This window comes from Pantherophis guttatus, chromosome 4 (genome assembly GCF_059756535.1).
Source record: "Pantherophis guttatus breed Tessera chromosome 4, ASM5975653v1, whole genome shotgun sequence".
NCBI lineage: Eukaryota > Metazoa > Chordata > Lepidosauria > Squamata > Colubridae > Pantherophis > Pantherophis guttatus.
Window position 1 is genome coordinate 110,272,364 of NC_142066.1, and position 20,774 is coordinate 110,293,137.

At 41.2% G+C, this 20,774-nt stretch overlaps 1 protein-coding gene across 17 annotated transcripts in view; it reads right to left on the minus strand.

The window, feature by feature from the left end:
- The window catches only part of RARB (retinoic acid receptor beta), a 559,406-nt gene that overhangs the window by 23,436 nt on the left and 515,196 nt on the right, over positions 1-20,774 (minus strand). For all 17 annotated transcript variants that reach the window (XM_087892554.1, XM_087892559.1, XM_087892553.1 and 14 more), the window contains one exon: positions 2,470-2,630. In XM_087892554.1, the coding sequence (XP_087748680.1) occupies positions 2,470-2,630 (161 nt within the window). The remainder of the gene's footprint in view (positions 1-2,469; positions 2,631-20,774) is intronic.

Genomic DNA, 20,774 nt, shown 5'->3' on the forward strand with positions numbered 1-20,774 from the left:
CCAGACTTATTTTGTTGATCAGGATTCTCTATACTAATATGGCAATTAGAGTCAGATATGCAGCAAATGGGGCCTCAACAAACAGCATACCGACAACTAGAGGAGTGAGGCAGGGCTGCCTGCTGGGCCCTACTCTTTTTAACCTTTATATAAATGATATCCCAGCGCAGCTGGATGATCTTCTGATGCACAGCCCCCAAATAGGCTCTAGATTTATTAACGTATTAATGTATGCCGATGACTTAGTGTTGTTTTCTAGAACCCAAATAGGAATGAGGAGACTTCTTGACAAGCTCACACGTTACTGTACTGCAAACCACTTGATTATAAATGTAGCTAAATCAAAAGTTTTAGTCTTTGGCAATAAGAATCAAAAGCACAATTGGCAGATTAATGACACAAAAATTGAGCAAGTTACCCAATATACTTATCTTGGAATTGTTTTTTCCAGTGCAGGAGGTTGGACTCCGCACCATCAATACCTTTCTCAAAAGGTCAGAGCAGGAGCAAGCCTTGTATCCAAATTAAGTAAACGAATCAAACCAACCTCCATTTTATCTCTTCGTAAAGTCTTTCAGGCTAAACTTGTTCCGATCATGCTCTATGGTGCTGAAATTTGGGGTCTTACAGAGGCCCCCATATTAGAGAGAACTCAAAATAATTTGTTAAGGAGGATGCTTGGGGTAAACAATTCCACTTCAGCTGCAGCCGTCAGAGCTGAATTGGGACATTTCTCACTGTACACCTATACAATCACTAGGGCGGTAGCCTACTGGCTAAAAATGACCCAGATGGATGCCAGCAGACTCCCTAAAATATGTCTAGAGGAACAGCAGATTTCAAATCCTCAAAGGTATTCCTGGCTAACCCAGCTGTCAGAAATATTGAACCGATATGGCGTAGGGTTCCCGTTGTGTGACACACTGAACCAAGTTAAACAACGGATTAAAGATATACATGGGCAAATGGACATGGCAACCCTTTCAACTAATCATTCCCTTAAACTGCTGACAGCAGTTAAAACAACTTTCACTCTGGAAAAGTATTTACATTTAGAAATGCCATCAGTGGAGAGATAGTTATTTGTTAAGTTTAGATTCGAACTTCTAGATACCAACGTTAGATTCGGCCATTATCGGAAAATCCCGTATGACAAAAGAATATGCATATGTGGGGTAAACGTCGTGGAGGACACGGCGCATATAATATTCGAATGTAGTCTCTATCAAGAAGTAAGAAAACAATTATAAATAAATTTCCCCACTGGAATATAAGCCAAAAATTAGCATTTCTGTTGAGGGCTGACTCTCCTCCCCTGGTAAGAGCGATCACTCGATACCTTAAAAGAATGATGGCAATACGAGCCAGTTATATCAAAAAAAAAATTATCAATTGTAAGGAAGATGAGCTCAGTTAGAGAGGAGCTATCCTATTTGGATTATCTAGTCTTGGCAACTTAGCTATTGAAATTTGATATTGTAAAAATTTAATGTCATCTATCATATATTTTTAGATTGCTATTTTTGTAACCGTTTTATCTTTTTCCCTTTTTCTTTTCTGTTTTGTTTGAAAAGGCCTTCGGGCTATTCAATAAACTATACTATACTAATTAACTGTGATTTTTTTTGTTTTATTTGCTAGTCTGTTATTGAATAAAAATTGCTTGATTGATTAATTGATTCTTATTTCTTTCCTAGTTCTTGCTTGCTCAAGATTTTGATCTTCAATTCTTACTTTATTTGACTCCCGGGATTTATTTCAGTTTTATCCTCTTGAACTGACTTGATTATATAATGTCTTATTCTGCTACAGTGTAGCAGTAACCTATAACATGTATATGTATGTATAATATTGTATATGCAAAGTGTATTACTAATTTCAATTATGGATACATATACATGTTCTTATTGGGAAGTTGGCTGCCTTGTTATTTATCCACTGGATACTGAATTATACTTTGAAGCTCAACACTCCCAACTTTTGCTTTTCTTCCTTAGGTTTCCACTTTTAAAAAGATAATTTTTTTATCAATAGGACGTACAACCCATCCAGGTTAAATTTTCTTTTCCCAGTTTCTTTTCCCAGTTTCCAGTAAAGTAAAATAAAACCATCCAAATTTTCTATTTCCACTCCGTAACATATGCTGCACCCAAGAGATACTTTTGTTTAACTGATTTACTATTATCAGTTGCAAGAATTTGTTTACAAGTACAAATTTGTTCTATTTATTTTTGGCCCATCAACTAAATATTAATAGTAAATATTGTTCAATTATTTACTGGACTATCCAAGCTAGATCAGTGTAGTATAAAAGGATTCTATTTTAATGCATGTGATTGTACTATAATAGGCATGGTCCTTTTAGAGCAATTAATTTCTCGAATGTTGAGATTCCATCCAATCTGGAATCTAGTCCTAAAAATAAAATAATAAAATAAAATAAAATAAATTTTTTATAATAGCTCTTACCGTTGTATATTTGCCCAGCTGGCAGAGTGAAGGGAATGTTTCCTGGTGAGATTTTCTGATTTTCTCAGTGAGATCATCCAATTCTGCTGTCATTTCATAATTCTCTAAGAACTCTTGCTTTAAAGGCTCCTTTTTCTTTTTGTTCCTGTCATTTCTGACAGCTGGAGGCAAGAAAAAGCAATTCAAATTTGGTTATTTAATATTTAACATAGAGAAGAAATCAGTAATTTTATTTAAAGTGTCCATTAGATTACAGATAGTTTTTGATTTATATAATCATGTTTGAAGTTATAGCTGAACATAAGGACATATGACTGGTGCCTGTGGTGGGATTCAAGTAATTTAACAACCGGTTCTCTGCCCTAATGATTTCTTCCAACAACCAGTTCACCAAACAGCTCAGAAAGTTAACAACCGGTTTTCCCGAAGTGGTGTGAACTGGCTGAATCTCACCACTGATTGGTGCCCAAAATTATTGCCATTGGAATGCCGTTATGGTCTCATGATCAAATCTGGGCACTTGATACCCTGTCCTCATTCACAACTGCAAGGGTACTTCATCTCTCCCCACTTGTTTTTTCCCATCATTGCCTTTTTAGCATCTTCCACTATATAGCCCCTGCTGCCCTAATTCCCTTTTCCAAGATTCTTTCTCCTTGCTGCTGATCAAGCATGCCTTTTGTGAGACAGCTACTGGACATACAAGGTTTTTTTCCCAAGATCGCACAGAGTAGTTTCCTTGCAAGACTTGGGGAAGATGGCATTCCCTTTATGAAGGGCCAGGGCAGGCAATTTCTCATTGACAATAGGAACTAGAAATAGCAAAGGTCAGCTGGAACAGCAGAATACAGGGAAACAACAGCCTCAGACTTCAGAGTGGCGAGGGCTGGGCTAGGGAGGCTGATATTTTCCAGAGTGGATATGGTTTTATGCAGCATTTCTAAGATGGCTGAAGGTGCTGCAGCTATGTGATGAGCTGCTGGGGCTTCCTGAGATGCTGAGGCTTTGCACGCGCTGTTGGGACAACTGGAGCTTCCAGGGGTGCTATGGCTTCACAACTGAGCTACAGCTCAAGAGTTCTTTGCAGCCCCAGAGTTGCAGTGTGCCAAGAAGTTCCTGAGCTGCAGAGAGCAAGCAGCCTGAGAGTCACATGGTTCTGGCACTGCTTGCCGCCCCAGAAGACAAGGTATAGGGCAGTCAAAAGGACAGAAATGGGGGAGGAGATAGGCAGATGGTGGAATTGAAGACTTAGTGTGGGGGGAGGACTAAGTAGCATGTTTTGAGGAGGATCATCAGCTAACCACTTATAGAATTCAGTTAATAACAGAACGGAGAGTTGCATTTACTAAGTGATGTTGTAAGTGACATTATAATTTATGGCAGCACTGTTTAATGATGGAAGTTCTCATCCCAATTGTGATCATAAGTGAAAAAACTACCTGTAATCAAGTTATAATACTGGTAAGAGACTTCCAGTTTTGATATCGCTGCGATACAGACACAGAGGAATGGGTCTCCACATTCCTGTGCTGAATTCTTCCTGTCTTCCTGGAGGAAACCTAAGACGCTCTGAAGGACGGTGAAGCAAAGAGGAGCACCCTGTGAGGTCAGGGAGAGTCACAGCTCTCCTGTCTGACCCAGGGTTTTTTCTTTCTTCTCAGCTACGGCAAGAAGAAGCAGACTAAAGATGGCTGCTACAAAGCTGGGACAAACTGAAAAATAACAGCTAAGACTGGTGCTGGAGGGAAAAAGAAGAGCAGTGGTGGAACTGGGGGAAAGGATTCTTCTTTTGTCTTAAATTGACCCCCCACAAAATAGTCAGAACCATTTGCCCAGAATTGAGTGTTAAAGTGGTGTGTAAGCATTTTGGGACGTTTTGGAAAAAAAAATACCTAACCAAAAATGAGAGTTGTAGGAGAATAAACAACTGACTATGAAATAAACAGACTCCTAAACTGTGAAAAAATGCTACTGGGAAGGTATTTTTAAATGTTGGGTTTATTTATATATATAAAAAACTTACTCTGCTCAATATTTGCTGGATAATCCAAACAACAACAGATTAGTAAATTAGTAAACTGAAATTTAAATGGAGAGTGCCGCCTGCTGACAAAAGAGGAAACTACAAAGAAATGATTTAAGTAAAAGACATTTGAATACGATATTAGACATTGAATTTGCAAAGAGGATATAAAAGATTTTTTTTTGTAATTTTATTATAATATATATATGACATTCATATAACATACAACACATACATCTTATCTCTTTTAAACATTGTTTCTTCGTGGTCTTCTTTCTATTATTTTATCTTTCCTCCCATATGTCTTCATTTCTTTCTTTCTTTTTTCCCCCCATTGTCTTTTCCCCCCCTTTGATTACAATATGTTTTTTATCTTTAATAAGCTTAACTTTATACATTTCTCTACAGTTATTATAATTATATCCTTAATTTTATACATTTCTATATTCTTGTTATATAAAATTTTTCTTTTTTATTTATACTGTTTATTTTTGTCCATTTTTTAAAATTTTATTTATTTCTTTACAACAAAATATTTACTCACACACAGATCGCGATGGGAGCTTTACAGAATATATTAACTTCAGTCAAGATATACAAATAAAAAATAAAATCTACACTAACCTTATCCTTTTTTTATTCTATTATTCAACCAAGTATACCATTGGTCCCAGCATTGAAAATATATGAAGTCCTTTTGATCTCTCAAAATTTTTGTTAACCTGTCAGCTTCCGCATATTTGATAATTTTTCCCAGAATCAAATCTTCAGCCGGTAGGTCTTTCCCCTTCCAATGTTGAGCAAAACATATTCTTGCTGCGGTTGTGATATATGTAATCAGACACCATATATTTGTGCCTATCTTATCTGGCCTAATATTTAATAGATAGTATTCTGGTTTCAATTGTAATTTAAATCCCGTGATTTCTAATATCCACCTCTGTATAGATCTCCAAAATTCGATTGCTTTAGGGCAGGTCCACCATACATAATAATAAGTACCTATCTCCCCACACTTCCAACAATTTGGGGAGAGTCCTGGAAACATTTTGGCTAATTGAGCAGGAGGGAGATGCCATCTATACACCATCTTATACAAGTTTTCTTTGTAAGTTGCCATCAGAAATTTCAATTGTTTCGTCCAAATTTCTTCCCATTTTATCAATTCAATTGAGTAAACAATATTTCTGCCCCAGGCAATCATTGAGTCTTTAACTATCTCATCCCCTATCCAATAAGTTATTAAGAATTTATAGATCTTAGATAATATTCTTTCCTCCTTTCCTAATATAATACTATCTATTTCTTGCTGGGTCATGTCTATAACACTTTTTTCCTTGTCTTTCTTATATTTAGAGCTGATCTGGGCATAGGACCATCAATCCAATTTTATTCCTTGAAGCTCTAACTCAGTTCTTGTTTTTAAGCAGCCTTGGGCATCCAACAGTTCCCGATAGGATAGGTGTTTTTCTCTATTATAAAGCGAACTATATGTTGTGGCTTCTAACAGGACCAACCAAGAAGGAGTCGAAAAGTAGAGTTTACCCTTAACTTTCCTCCATGTATCAATTAGAATATTCCTTACATAATGTCCTGCAAAACTCATATGTTTTTTAACCTTATCTTGCCAAAGAAAATAGTGCCGACCCTGTTGTAACCCTGAACCTTCCAGAATCAACAACCGTCTTCTTCTCAGCAGGATCCATTCCCTTACCCAAACTAAATTTGCAGCCTGATAATAATATTCCCATTTTAGTAAGCCAAGTCCCCCTCTTTCTTTCACCTCTTGAAGCATTTTAAGTTTAATTCTGGGCTTTTTATTTTGCCAGATAAATTTAAGAACACATTGATTTAACTTTTTGAAAAAAGTATTGTCTAGTCTAGCTGGTGTTGTATAAAATAAATATGTCCATTTTGGGAGGATATAGGATTTTATAATTGCGATCCTAATAAAGACGTCTGAAGGTTCTTCCATTTCTCTAAATCCTGTTCTGTTCATTGGAGTAATTTCAAATAATTATCTTCTTTAATTGTTGTGCATTTGGCTGATAATATAATACCTAGATATCGTAATTTATTGACAATTTGGAATCCCAAATTCGCTTCTAATTCCTTCCCCTGCTTTATTGTCAAATTTTTAATAATAACCTTAATTTTTTCCTTGTTTACTTTTAAACCCGCTACATTTCCATATTTTCCTAATTCATTAATCAAATTCGGACCCGATAAAATGGGGGTCATCAGTGTATGCTTGTACCTTATATTGTTGGTTTTTAATATGCAATCCTTTTATCCCCGAATTACGCCTAATTTCCCTCAATAAAGGTTCTAATGTTAAAATAAATAGCAACGGAGAAAGCAGGCACCCCTGTCTAGTTCCTTTCTCAATGCAGATTTGTTCAGAAACATCTCCATTAATTAGAATCTTAGCAGACTGCTTCGAATAAATTGAACGAATTGCCTGAATAAACCTTTCCCCAAATTGCATATGTTGTAATAAACCCACTAAAAAACTCCAACTCACTTGATCAAGTGAGCATCCACAAAGACCAAAGCCAATTGTTTATCAATATGGGTTTCATAATGTTCCAAGATGTTCATAATTATTCTCACGTTATCTCTAATCTGCCTACAAGGGAGGAAACCGTTTTGATCTTCATGTATAAATTGACTTAGGAAACCTTTTAGCCTTTCTGCTAGCATTGCCGCAAATAATTTGTAATCTGCATTAAGAAGCGAAATAGGTCTATAATTCTGGATCAGGGATAAGTCACTGCTTTCCTTCGGCAAGAGGAATTAATGCTTCTGACCAGGAATTCGGAATCTGTCCCTTCCGGATTACCCCATTAAATAGTTCTGTCATATAAGGATTTAAGACTTCCCAAAGTGCCTTGTAATATTCTATTGGGAGGCCATCTGTGCTGGGAGTCTTTCCTGTTTTTTATTTTCCCATAACCTTTTCAATCTCCCCTTCGGTTATCTCCCTTTTCCAGTATTTCCCTAGACATGTCCAATATTTTGGGTAGATCAGATTCTTCTAAATATTTCTTTATTTCCTGCTCAGACTTATCCTCTTTTCTATATAGATCGGAATAAAATTCCTGCGCTATTCTTTTCTTCCCTTCTTCCCCTGTAATCTATTCACCATTCCCATCTCTCAAGTTATGAATTCTACTCCTTTCCTTTTCTTTTTTTAATCGGTATGTAAGCCATCTTCCCTGTTTATTTGCGTTTTCAAATTGCCGTTGTTTCATCTACCTAATTTTTTTTTCTAAGTCCTCTTGGTCTAATAAGTTAATTTGATGTCGTACTAATTTCAAATTCATATTGAGTTCTCTATTGTTTGGGTCCTGTTGCAACATAGCCTCACTTTTGGTCAAGTCTTCTAATAATTTATCTTGTTTAGCCCTCTCCTTCTTCTGTTTCCCCGCTATATAGTTTATCACTAAACCCCGAAACACTGCTTTAGCTGTTTTCCAAACATTTAAAAAGTTCGCATCTTCCTTATTATATTCCTGAAAGAAAAAGGCATCTCCTTCTTTAAATAACTTAAGAATTGTTCATCTTTGAGGACCCTTACATCCATTCTCCACCTGGGCCTTGTTTTCAAGCCTCCCCATGTTATCCATAATGGATTATAGTCTGCCCACTCATTGATGACTATTTCTACTTTCTGTGTTCCCTGCCTCAGTTCCCCCGACATCCAAACCGCATCTATCCGCAACCAAGATGAGTGGTTGAATATGTGAGAAATATGTGTACTGTCTATCTTCCAGATGTTTTTCCCTCCAAAGGTGTCTAAGTCCAAATTCCTCTTGTATTTGATGGCAAATAGTAGACAATCTTTTCTTTGCTGATCTCTTTTTTCCCTCCTGATTCTTATTTCCAGATATATAATCTTTATCCTTATCATCTATGGCATTGAAGTCCCCACTACACAAATATGTGAGTAATCAAGTTCTACCAATTTACTATAAAGATTCTGAAAAAAAACTTTTTGATTCCCATTAGGTGCATAAATACAAACCAATATGCTTTTTTTACCACAAATTTCTACTTCAATTATCAAAAGTCTCCCTTCTTCATCTGCAAAAATTAGTCTTGAGTTTATATGCTTTTGAACATAAATCACTACTGTTTTTTTAGTTTCCGCTAGAGATGTATAAAATTGACCCAATTTGGTATAATTCAGTAAATAAAGATGATCACTTTTCACGTGTACTTCTTGAAGGCATATAATATTCAAACGTGCTTTTATTAATTTATTAAAGATCTTTTTTCTCTTATTCGGGTTATTCAGCCCATTAATGTTAACTGATAATAGTCGAATTTCCTCCCCCATCCCTTTTCCCTTCTGTTGTCCTTACTTGCCTTCTACTTGAAGTTTCTTTTTTGTTTGGCTTGTTTCTCTCTGGTTTAGTCCCTCGGCTCCTATTTCTGCCTGTATCTGCGTCTGTCCTCTTCCTTTCTTTCTCCCACCTAGCTGTTCTGGTTCCCCCCTCTCTTCCTCCTCTAATAATTCTTCCCCACTCTTCCCCTCTGACTCTTCTCCCACCTCCGCTTCTAAAGGGTTCAAATGTCTTATAAAAAATTCTCTAGCATCTCTAAGGTTATCAATTCTCACTTTTTTGTCAGCCCAAGTAAATTGTAACCCTTCCGGTAATAACCACCTGTATAGTACTTTGTGTTTTATTTATTTATTTATTTATTATTTATTTTATTCAATTTGTATACCGCCGTTCTCCTAGTGGACTCAGGGCGGTGCACAGCCAGAACTAAAACACATACCAATACAAAATTTAAAATTATTAAAAGAATTACATACTTTGGGCCAAATTTAAAACAATTCGAATTAAAACCCATTGACAGATTAAAAGCTAAAAAGCTAAAAAACTAAAAAACTATAAAAAAGGGGGGGGGTTCACACCAGCCCTGCTTGATGGAAAAGAAAAGTTTTCAGGGCACGGCGAAAGACCCGGAGATCCGATATCCTTATCTCCGGGGGCAAGTCGTTCCAGAGGCCCGGAGCTGCCACAGAGAAGGCCCTCCCCCTGGGGGTCGCAGCTGACATTGCCTGGCTGACGGCACCCTCCCACTCTCTGTGGGAACGTATTGGTTGGTGGGAGGCTATTGGCAGCAGAAGGCGGTCCCGCAAATACCCAGGTCCTATGCCATGGAGCGCTTTAAAGGTGCTAACCAACACCTTGAAGCGCACCCGGAAGACCACTGGAAGCCAATGCAGCTCATGCAGGAGAGGTGTCGCATGGGAGCGACCCCTCGCTCCCATAATCCCCCGCGCGGCCGCATTTTGCACCAGGTGGAGCCTCCGGGTACTCCTCAAGGGGAGCCCCATGTAGAGAGCATTGCAGTAGTCCAGGCGGGAAGTGACGAGTGCCTGAGTGACTGTGTGTAAGGAGTCCCGATCCAGAAAGGGACGCAACTGGCGAATCAGACGGACCTGATAAAAAGCCCCCCTGGCCACGGCTGTCATATGCTCTTCTAAAGACAGCCGTGCATCCAGGAGGACGCCCAAGTTGTGAGCCCTATCCGTGGGGGCCAATAACTCGCCCCCAATAGCCAGCGATGGAACCAGCTGGCTATATCGGGACGCCGGAAGCAACAGCCACTCGGTCTTGGGAGGGTTGGGTCAAAGCCTGTTACTCCCCATCCAGATCCGCACGGCCTCCAGGCACCGGGACATCCCTTCACGGGCATCGTTGGGATGGCCTGGGGTGGAGATGTACAGCTGCGTATCATCAGCGTACTGATGGAACTCCACCCCAAAGCCACGGATGATCTCACCCAGCGGCTTCACATAAATGTTGAACAGAGGGGGCGAAAAGACCGACCCCTGAGGCACCCCACAAACAAGGCGCCTCGGGGTCGACCTCTGCCCTCCTGTCAACACCGACTGCGACCGGTCGGAGACATAGGAGGAGAATCACCACAGAACGGTGCCCCCCACTCCCAACCCCTCCAACCAGCGCAGCAGGATACCATGGTCGATGGTATCCAAACCTGCTGAGAGATCTAACAGGACCAGGACAGAGGAACAACCCCTATCCCGAGCTCTCCAGAGATCATCCACCAACGCGACCAATGCCGTTTCTGTGCTGTGCCCAGGCCTGAAGCCGGACTGGAGCGGATCCAGATAGACAGCTTCATCCAGGTTCCCAGGAAGCTGTCGCACCACCACACTCTCAACAACCTTCGCCAAGAAGGGAAGATTGGAGACCAGACGATAGTTAGCCAAAACAGCTGGATCCAGAGCAGGCTTCTTGAGGAGGGGCCTCACCACCGCCTCTTTCAAGGTGGATGGCAAGACACCCTCACTCAAGGAAGCGTTGATAATCCCCTGGAGCCAGCCTCGCATAACCTCCTGGGAGGCCAGCACCAACCAGGAGGGACACGGGTCCAATAAACATGTGGTCGCATTCAGCCACCCCAGTATCCTGTCCACGTTCTCGGGAGCAACAGGGTCGAACTCCTCCCAAATGGCAGTCTCAAGACCGGCACCCATCATCCCGTCTGAACCTACCCAGTCAGAGACCAAGCCTTCCCGAATCTGAGTGATTTTTATATATATATATATATATATATATACTTTATTGAGTTTTCCAAAACAAAAAAGAAAATGTACAAACTATCTCTCCTTTCGGAGGTGCAGTGTTTATACAATATAGTGAAACAAAAATTAAAAAAGCTTCATCCTTAACTATACAATATTTTATACAATATAACTATAATTCATGTGCCAGGTCAAAGTTCTAGAGTCATGTTTTCATCTTATTGTTCAACCAGTGATACCAAATATCCCATACGTCATAATATTTTGAATCGTCCTCATTTTTTAACTCACTTGTCAGTTTCGCCATCTCTGCGCACTCTAGGATCTTATTTATTAAGGTTTCTTCTGAGGGCATAAGTTTGTTTTTCCAGCATTTTGCGAAGGCTAATCTAGCCGCAGTTATAATCTGGATTATCAGTTGGGTTTTATTGTTGTTAAAGCCTTCTTCGGTTATGCCTAGGAGAAAAAGCTCTGGGGATAGGGCTACCTCTTGCCCCATTATTTCACAGAGCCAATGTCTGATTTTGGACCAGAACTTTTTAGTCTCAGGGCAAGTCCACCATAGGTGGTAAAGGTGCCGACTGTTTTTCCATATTTCCAACATGTGGGAGAGAGATTTGGAAACATCTTAGCTAGCCTCGCTGGGGCTAGATGCCACCTGTGTAAAAATTTGTAATGATTTTCCCTAAACGTTGTCGATCTGGTTATTTTGTAGTTTCTATTCCAAGCTATCTCCCAATCGTTAAAATTTAGTCTGTGTCCTAGATTTTTTTCCCAGATGTTCAATTGATTTTTTGCTATGGACTCTGCCTTATCTTCATCTAGTAAAAAGTTATAGATTTTTGTTAACATTTTCTTATCTGTTCCCCAAATAATTTTGTCAAAGTATCCGTATTTTACTGCTATACCAAATTTGTCTCTATCTTTTTGGAATCTTGAGTTAATCTGGAAATAGTTCCACCAATCCAAGTTTAGGCCCTGGTCCCTCAAAAGGTCCAGCGATTTAAGTTTCCCTTCTTCATCGAGGATGTCCTTGTATGTACTCCATTTATACTCATCTCTCCTGTTTGGTGCCGCCAACGCTTCCATAATGGAGAGCCAGTTGGGTACCTTGGTATAAACCCTCTGCCTAATTTCGACCCACGTACGAATAAGAGTCTCCCTAATTTTGTGTTTGTGGAAGTAAGATTTTTTCTTGTTTTTTATATCCCAAAGGTAGGAGTGCCATCCTTCTAGGAGGTCATGTCCTTCCAAAATCAGGGTTCTCCTGTCTTGTAACTTGATCCACTCCTTGATCCAAATCATTTTTGCCACCTTTTGATATAATTCCCAGTCCGGGAGCCCAAAGCCTGCCAAATTCCTTTTCCCTTGGAGTATCTTGAAAGAAATCCTCGATTTCTTGCCCTCCCACAGAAAGTTTCTAATGTATTTGTTCAAGTCGAAAAAGAATTTTTTGTCTAATGAAAATGGAATGTTTTGGAATAGGAACAAAATCTTAGGTAAAATATTCATTTTAATCGCTGCAATTTTACCAATCAGAGACAATTTGAGCTTTTTCCATCTTTCAAGGTCTTGGTGTGTTTTCTGCAGAAGGGGGATATAGTTATCATCTTTTAATGAGGAGAATCTCGCAGTGATCCATATTCCCAAGTATTTTATTTTCCTAACTGTCTGGAGGCCTAATAAATCTTCCAAATCTTCCTTTTGTAGATCTGTCATGTTTTTCGCTATTATTTTAGTTTTATCCTTATTGAGTTTAAGGCCCGCCACCTCTCCATAGTCCTGAATTTCCTGCATTAATTTTAAACCGGATTCTAATGGATCTTCCATTATGAGGGCTACATCGTCAGCAAAAGCTTGGGTTTTGAATATTTCATTCCTAATCTTTAATCCTTTGATATCTTTGTTAGCTCTTATCTTTCTAAGTAGCACCTCTAGTGCCAAAATATATAATAAGGGAGATAAGGGGCATCCCTGCCTGACTCCTTTTTGGATCTGAAACGACTGGGTTCTGTCTCCATTCACTAGTATATTTGCCCTCTGATTTTTATAGATATTTTCAAGCATCTTCCTAAAGTTGGTACCGAATCCCATTAGGTCAATTTGATTAATCATAAAAGCCCAATTCAAGTTGTCGAATGCCTTTTGGGCATCGACAAACATTAAGGCCAGCTGTTTTTCAGGATGTTGTTCGTAATATTCAAAGGTGTTTAGAACTATTCTCAGGTTATCTCTGATCTGTCTCCCTGGGAGAAAACCATTTTGGTCTTTATGTATCCAGCGATTTAAAACTTTTTTGAGCCTCTCCGCAATTATATTCATAAACAATTTATAATCTGCGTTCAACAATGAGATAGGTCTGTAGTTGGATATCTGTTTCGGGTCGGCACCTTCTTTCAGTATCAGCGTCACATACGCTTCCCTCCACGAATCTGGGATTGTGATACCCGCCAAAGCCTCATTTAGTATTTCTAGTAACTCTAGTTTTAGGGCATCATCAAGTTTTTGGTATAGTTCCCCGGGGAGACCATCTGGGCCTGGAGTTTTGTTCTTCTTTATTTTGGAAAGGGCCGTTTTTAATTCCTCTATAGTGATCTTTTCATTTAACATTTCCTTTTCTTCTTCAGGGATTAACGGTAGTTTGGCTTCCAACAAATACTGTTCTACCTTGTTTAACGCAATTCCTTCACTTTTGTATAGATCTTCATAAAACTTTCTTATACTCTCTAATTTATCTTCTTCTTTCATCAGCAAATTACCCTGAGAATCTTCTAATACTAATATTTGATTTTTTTCCCCTCTCTCTTTTTAGTTTATACGCCAGCCATCTCCCTGACTTGTTAGCGTTCTCAAAACAATAATGCTTGGATCTTTTTATTTTTTGCGCCATTTCCTCCTGGTCCAATAAATTCAATCTATGTCTCATCATCGACCACTGTTGTTTGATCACCTCATCCCCCGGACATTGCTGGAGTTTATCTTCAGCTTGCAATAGCTTGTTAGTGAGCTCTTCTCTACTCTTTCTTTTATCCTTGTTTTTGAAGGCAGTATATGAGATGGCAACCCCTCTCACATATGCCTTCATAGTATCCCAGACAATTTCTTTGGCTGTCTCTCGGTTTCCATTTTCTATGAAGAAGCGTTTAACTTCTTCGTTTAATTTCAGTATAAACTCTTCTTTTTTTTTTTTTTAATTTGATTTATATGCCGCCCTTCTCCGGAGACTCAGGGCGGCTTACAGTGCGTTAAGCAATAGCCTTCATACTTTTGTATATTTATACAAAGTCAGCTTATTGCCCCCACAAACTGGGTCCTCATTTAACCTACCTTAGAAAGGATGGAAGGCTGAGTCAACCTTGAGCCTTGGAGAGATTCGAACCAGCAGTAAATTGCAGGCAGCTGTGTTAATAACAGGGTGCTTTAAACCACTGTAGTACCAAGGCTCTTCATATAGCAACTTAGTCCTTAGACTCCATCTCTGTTGTATTTTCTTTGTACCGTGGTGCCAGCTAATTTCAAGGAACTTATGGTCTGCCCAAGCATTTATGCACATATTAACCTTTTTAATTTCTAGGCCCAGTTTCCTGGTAGCCCAGACCATATCTATTCTAGACCAGGAGTTTTGTGGCATTGAATAGAAAGTAAATTGTCTGTCGTGAGGGTGTAAGGTGCACCACATATCAGCTAGGTTTAACTCGTCCACTAAATCAAAGAAGGTCTTTGGTAAGGGAGATCTTTTATTCTTTTTAGTTATATCGCATTTGTAATCATATCTTGGATCTACTATTCCATTAAAGTCCCCTAGCATACATATTTCATTATTTGCCCAATTTGCCAGCTGTTCATGCAATTTCCGGTAAAATTTCCCTTGTTTTTTATTCGGGGCATAAACCCCAACCAATAACACCTTGGAGTTTCCTCTCGTTATTTCTACTACAAGTATTCTCCCTTTTTCATCTTTGTATTTACATTCTGCCTCTATTCCTTTCTTAACATAAATAGCCACCCCCCTTTTTCTTTTCTCAGCTAATGAAAAGAATACTTTACCAAATTTAGTGTAATTTAAATAGTTGGCTTCTTCTTTTTTTATGTGAACCTCTTGGATACAAATTATGTCGGGATTTTGTTTCGCCAATTTTGACAATATTATCCTCCTTTTTTTGTAATCATTTAAACCATTCACATTTAACGATAAGATCTTAGTATCGTTCATTCCTGTAACTGTTCTCTAGTCTCTGGTTCTTATTTACCTTTTAATGTTACTGCTCTCACTGGTCTAGATTTTTTCCCCCTTTCTTCTGTGTCTTCCTTTTTCTTCTCCTCTTCTATATCTTCTGTTGTGATTTGTTCTTGAGATGTCTCTTCTTCCGTGTTTACTATTTCGTTTTCCTCCTTACTAATTTGTTCCTCTTCACCTCCCCTTAATTGCTCTAGGAAGTCTTGGGCGTCACTCACACAATCGATTTTGATTTTCCTCCCTTGCCAAGATATTAACATTCCTTCTGGCAAGAGCCACCTAAATATTATACTTCTCCTATTTAATTGGTTTGTCAAAAATTTATAATTTTTCCTCCTCTCCCTCACTCTTCTTGGAATTTGTTTTAAGATGTTCACTTCTTTTCCCCCAAAGATAATTTTTTCCTCCCTAGCAATATTATACAAAATGTCTCTCACTTTTTTCCTAGCGAAACGAACATGAACTTCTCTAGGGAGCCTGTTCCTTCTCACGTAGTTTGTTTGAACTCTGTAGACTTCGTCGATCTCTCGAATTATTTCTTGCTTATCCTGTTGGAGAGTCTCTGCAATCAACTCGGCCATCTTATCTCCTAGGTCCTCTTCTTTGTCTTCCACTATATTTTGGAATCGCAAGTAAAATGAGGCCTTGTCCATCTCGAGTTGTATTAGGGCGTCTTCTGTTTCTTTATTCTGCGCCAACAGGGTTTGATCGACTATGTCCAATTTCTTCTCGTTTTTTTCTATTCTTTGTTCCGCTTTTTGGATTCTGTTTTCATTACTAGCGATCGAAATTTGAATCTCATTCATTTTGGCATCAAGTCCATGTATGTCTAATTTCAGTTCAGAATGGCTATTCAAAAGTTTTTCTTGCATCGCAAGCATGGTTTCTTGTATTGTTAACAGAGACGATTGTACCGTTTGCAGCGTTGGAGTTGCTGGGGGTTTGTCTGTTTTCTGTAGACCCTCTGCTAATTTCTGGGTAGCTGGAGATGACATTGCTAACGTGAGAATGGATGGCACTTTTTTATTGGTTTTTGCAATTGTTGATGTCAAACTTGCCATTACTTTCAAAAGCGCTTTTTGATCTCTAATTATATTCTCTATCTTTCTCCAAATGGTCATCCACTGGCGCTTGCCACCTTTTACGTTTTGCTCCGGGGCACTATCTTAGGTCCCAACCTCCTTAATTGATTCCCACTGATCTCTTAATAGGTTTAAAATAGAACTTGATTTTAGATTACTATAATATGATAGTTCTACGTAGCCAGCTAACTGCAGTAGGTAAAAGTAGGGTTCTTATGAAGCTAAGTACAGTCTTAATATAATTCGTTAATGTAGATATTTTGATAAATTAATAAGTTGGACAACTAATAAGTTAATAAGTTAAGTTAATGGATAGGTTAATAAATTTATCAATTCTCTCAATAATTCCTATATATCTAAAATTAAACCCTTAATATATACAAAATTACTATAAAATAAATAAATCTATAAAATAACTATTAGCAATAGAAATAAATATTTAAGATTAAATAGGTTCAGTAAATAAGATAAATATACCTAAATAAAATATAAATATATATGATATATCAATTCAATAAATTCAAATCTAAATCCTGATATAAAATTTTATCCAAACACTTAATTAATCAATTTATGACTTCAAAGTATCTTAACCCTAAGGAAATCTATTTGGTAGTATAATAAAATATTTTGGTGATTTTAAAAGTACTTTTCCAAGACAAAGTCAAAGTTCTGGGTATTAGAATCGCAAATACTCAAAAGAGCAGGAGGGAAAGTGAGTAGGAGTATATCTGTGGTGTAATACGGTAATCGCCCAGCTTTAGGTCTTCGCCTCTCAGCTCTGTTTGATTCCGACGCTTCTCAGTGGTAAAAACTCACGGCTAGAGCGTCTCCTTGTCGGTCTTCTGCTGTTACAGTCTTCCACTTTAATGGGCGCACTTCCTGTTTCTCTAAAGCTCTCTAAAGCTCTCAAAGGCAGATCGCAAATTTCTCCTTCTTCTTTTTCACTTCGTTCACCAAACAGCACCCAACCGCCCCAATAGACTTTTCCTTAACTTTTTCCTTCTCACCGCACCGTCTGGAGCTCTTTAAGAAAACGAACTACTCCCTCCGTGACTCTCGTCAGCTCGTCGGGTTGTCGGGTCTCTGTAGCTGCAATCCGCTTTACCCTCTCCGTCGCCGCCTCACATCAGGTCAAAATGCTCCTCTCCCGACTCCACCGACCTCCTCTTTCAGCGCTAAATCACTCCAGGGTATGGGAATAAGGTTTTCAATCTGGCACCGCACTTCCGATCTCCTTCTTAACTTCCCGTCACTTGTCGGTTATTGCAGCTTCAGGCCGGCCATTAGCGGCCGGCTCACCGCGTTGGCTTGACAGAGGCGCCGGGTCCAGCGAGAAGTGGTTGCACCCCACTTTCCCACTCGTCTGGCTTCCCCTCTTGTCCGCAGGACTCTCCAGGCCCCACGCCCCCCAAGGGATCCCCAAAACACGATGAAAAAAGGTGTAGAGGAGCAGCAAGCACTCACTCCACACCCTGTCGCTGCAAATCACCCACCGGAAGTCCCGAATCTGAGTGATTTTATCGTGCAGATACTGGACAAAATCCTCAGCACGACCCTGCAAGGGATCCTCCCACGCTCCCAGATGGAGGAGGGAACGGGTCACCCTAAACAGGGCGGCTGGGCGATTATCTGCCGATGCGATAAGAGCGGAAAAATAGTTACATTTTGCCGCTTTTATTGCCACTAGGTAAGTCTTAATATGAGATCTTACCAGTGTTCAGTCGGATTCGGAGCAACTAGATCTCCAACTGCTCTCTAGGCGTCTTTTCTGGCGCTTCATCTCCCTCAGCTCCTTGGAGAACCAAGGAGCCAGGTAGACTCGGCAACAGGTCAGAGGCCGCACAGGCACGACTCGGTCCAAAGTGTCAGCGGCCGCTCCTCAGCCGAGCCTTGAGTCAGCCTCAGGAAATGGCCCAAGCTCCATCTGGAACCTATGAGGATCCATCAGGCGCCTGGGGCGGAACCATCTGGTCTGTTCCACCTCCCTGTGGCAGGGTGTGGCGGTTAGAAAGTCAAGCCTAAGAAGGGAATGATCTGACCATGACAAGGGCTCAATCATTATCTCCCCTATCTCGAGATCATTCATCCACTGCCCAGAGACAAAAATCAGATCCAGAGTGTGTCCTCCCATGTGCGTGGGTCCATAAATTAATTGGGTCAGGTCCATGGCTGTCATGGAAGCCATGAACTCCCGAGCTACCTCAGACGCTTCGCCGACAGATGGCAGGTTAAAGTCCCCCATGACCATAAGCCTGGGGGTCTCCACCACCACCTCGGCAATCACGCTGAGGAGCTCGGGCAGGGCCGCCAACACATGGCAGGATGCCAGGTATGTAATCAGCAAGCCCATCTGCCTCCCTTGTCCCCACTTCACAAGGAGGGATTCACATCCAGCTATCTGAGGTACAGTGGCCTCCCTTGGGGTGAGACCTTCCTTTACTAGAACCGCCACCCCTCCACCCCTCCCCTGGGACCTCCGTTGATGGAATGCATAGAAACCTGGAAGGCATATCTCAACGAGGGGCGGCCCCCCTCCTGGCCCAACCAGGTCTCCGTAATACCTACCAGGTCCGCACCCCCCTTCTGAACCAGATCACAAATGAGGGGGGATTTATTTACCACAGACCTGGCATTGCACATCAACCAAAGGCCCAGGGCCTGAGGATCTGAACAACCCGGGGTGCGAGACGAGCATTGAGGGCCGGAGCACGCAAACACTCGCAGATAGCGAGTGCATCCTCCCCTAACACGATATGGCCCCCTGCTCCCGCCATATCTGACCCTCCCACCCACAATGTCGATGGCAATGCCCTCCCCGATATAGGAACTACCCCCCCAGCTCCCCCGACCCCTGTGGATTACCCCCCCAAACCCACCCTAGTCGCCCACTCGAGTCCCCTTAAAATTTTTGCTAAAAATTTTGTTAGAAAACCTCTCAATCTATATCCCTTAAAACCCTTAAAACCCTTAATATCCTTGTGCCACCTCTCAGGGTTCCAAGACCCGTCCTTAAGGTAAGTTTTTGCAAAGCCCACTGGCCACACCCAAGAATGGGGGGAGTTTCTCAAGACCAAGTCCGCAGTTGTATAAGTTCGTATAGTCATATTCAAACATAGAGATGGGCATGTCCATGGTAGTAGGAGTTATCAAGATCTCAGGTCAGTAGTTCAAGATCTACAATCCAAAAATCCATCCTAGCAATAGGCAATAAGGTCTGCATTTCCAAACGCCCTCTCACGGCAATAGGAAAAAAAACAGATGACGGTAATCCTCACTGCCCTCTCACTGCAGCGAGGTTCCTAGGCCAGATGGACAATCATCCGGGTGGGATCCACAGGCCATTGATGCTCTCCCACCGCAACACACTTGGTCACACAATAGGCCCGCAGCCGCCCTCTCACGGTGGCGGGCAACCACACCCAGAGAACCGACCATTATAGGGCTGGAAAGAAGGGGGGGCAAGAGCTCTAGATGCCATCACCCGTCCAAGTGGTTGCAGCAGAAGCAGTCCAGGGGTCAAAGCAGTAGAATGGAACGTCCAGGCGAAGCCTGCGACCCCCTGCTCAGCCCAACTCGCTTGGGCAGTGCAGACAGGCCTCCAAGACACCTTCCCTCCACAGGGGAGCCTGCGATTCTGGATTCGTACCTCCACTGGCCCCAAAAATGCTGTGGTCCCATGGCGAGGGGGGGGGAAGGGGGGGAAGAAGAATCCCCCCAGCTGCAGGCAGATGGAGCCTGATCTCAAAACGCAGCCTTCCTCGTCTCCCTCGGCTCGGCCTCTCCTCCACCAAGCTGCATCTGGGACGGGGTGCTCCGCCGCCGACCAGCCCTTCATGCTGACAAGCCCTCTACGCACACTGCCAACAACTCCTTCACCTTTGGCAGGTGCCAGCTGATTCCAGAGAGGCTGTTGCCGAACGGTCTTCCAGCCATCACTAGACTCCGATAGAATCGGAGTCTGGGGGGGGCTCTACCCCACCGCATCCCACCACCGCCATGCCGCAGCACCGCCCAGCTGACTCAGGCAAAAACCGCAGCAAACAACTGCCGTCTGGATCATGGGGAGGCAGCTCTGGCTCGCCTGGCATCCCCTGGGGACCTAGGTAGGTAAAAAGTGGACCTGCCGAGCCCCAAATGTTCCCCTTACCAGTCCATAATGGGGGGCATAGTCAGGGTCCCCCCTAAAGCCTCCACATCTCACCAAGAAGCCCCATCCCCAGCGGAGCTCAGAAAACCGCGGCAGCCATTTTAAGTTTTCTTAATTGAGTGGTTAAGAAATGATAGTTTCATCATATTTCCCATACCCGTCTGGGGAGTTGCTTCAGTATTATCAATTGTTTGTCCTTATATGTCACCGTTTTGTCTCTGGATTTCAAAATCATTTCTTCCCTA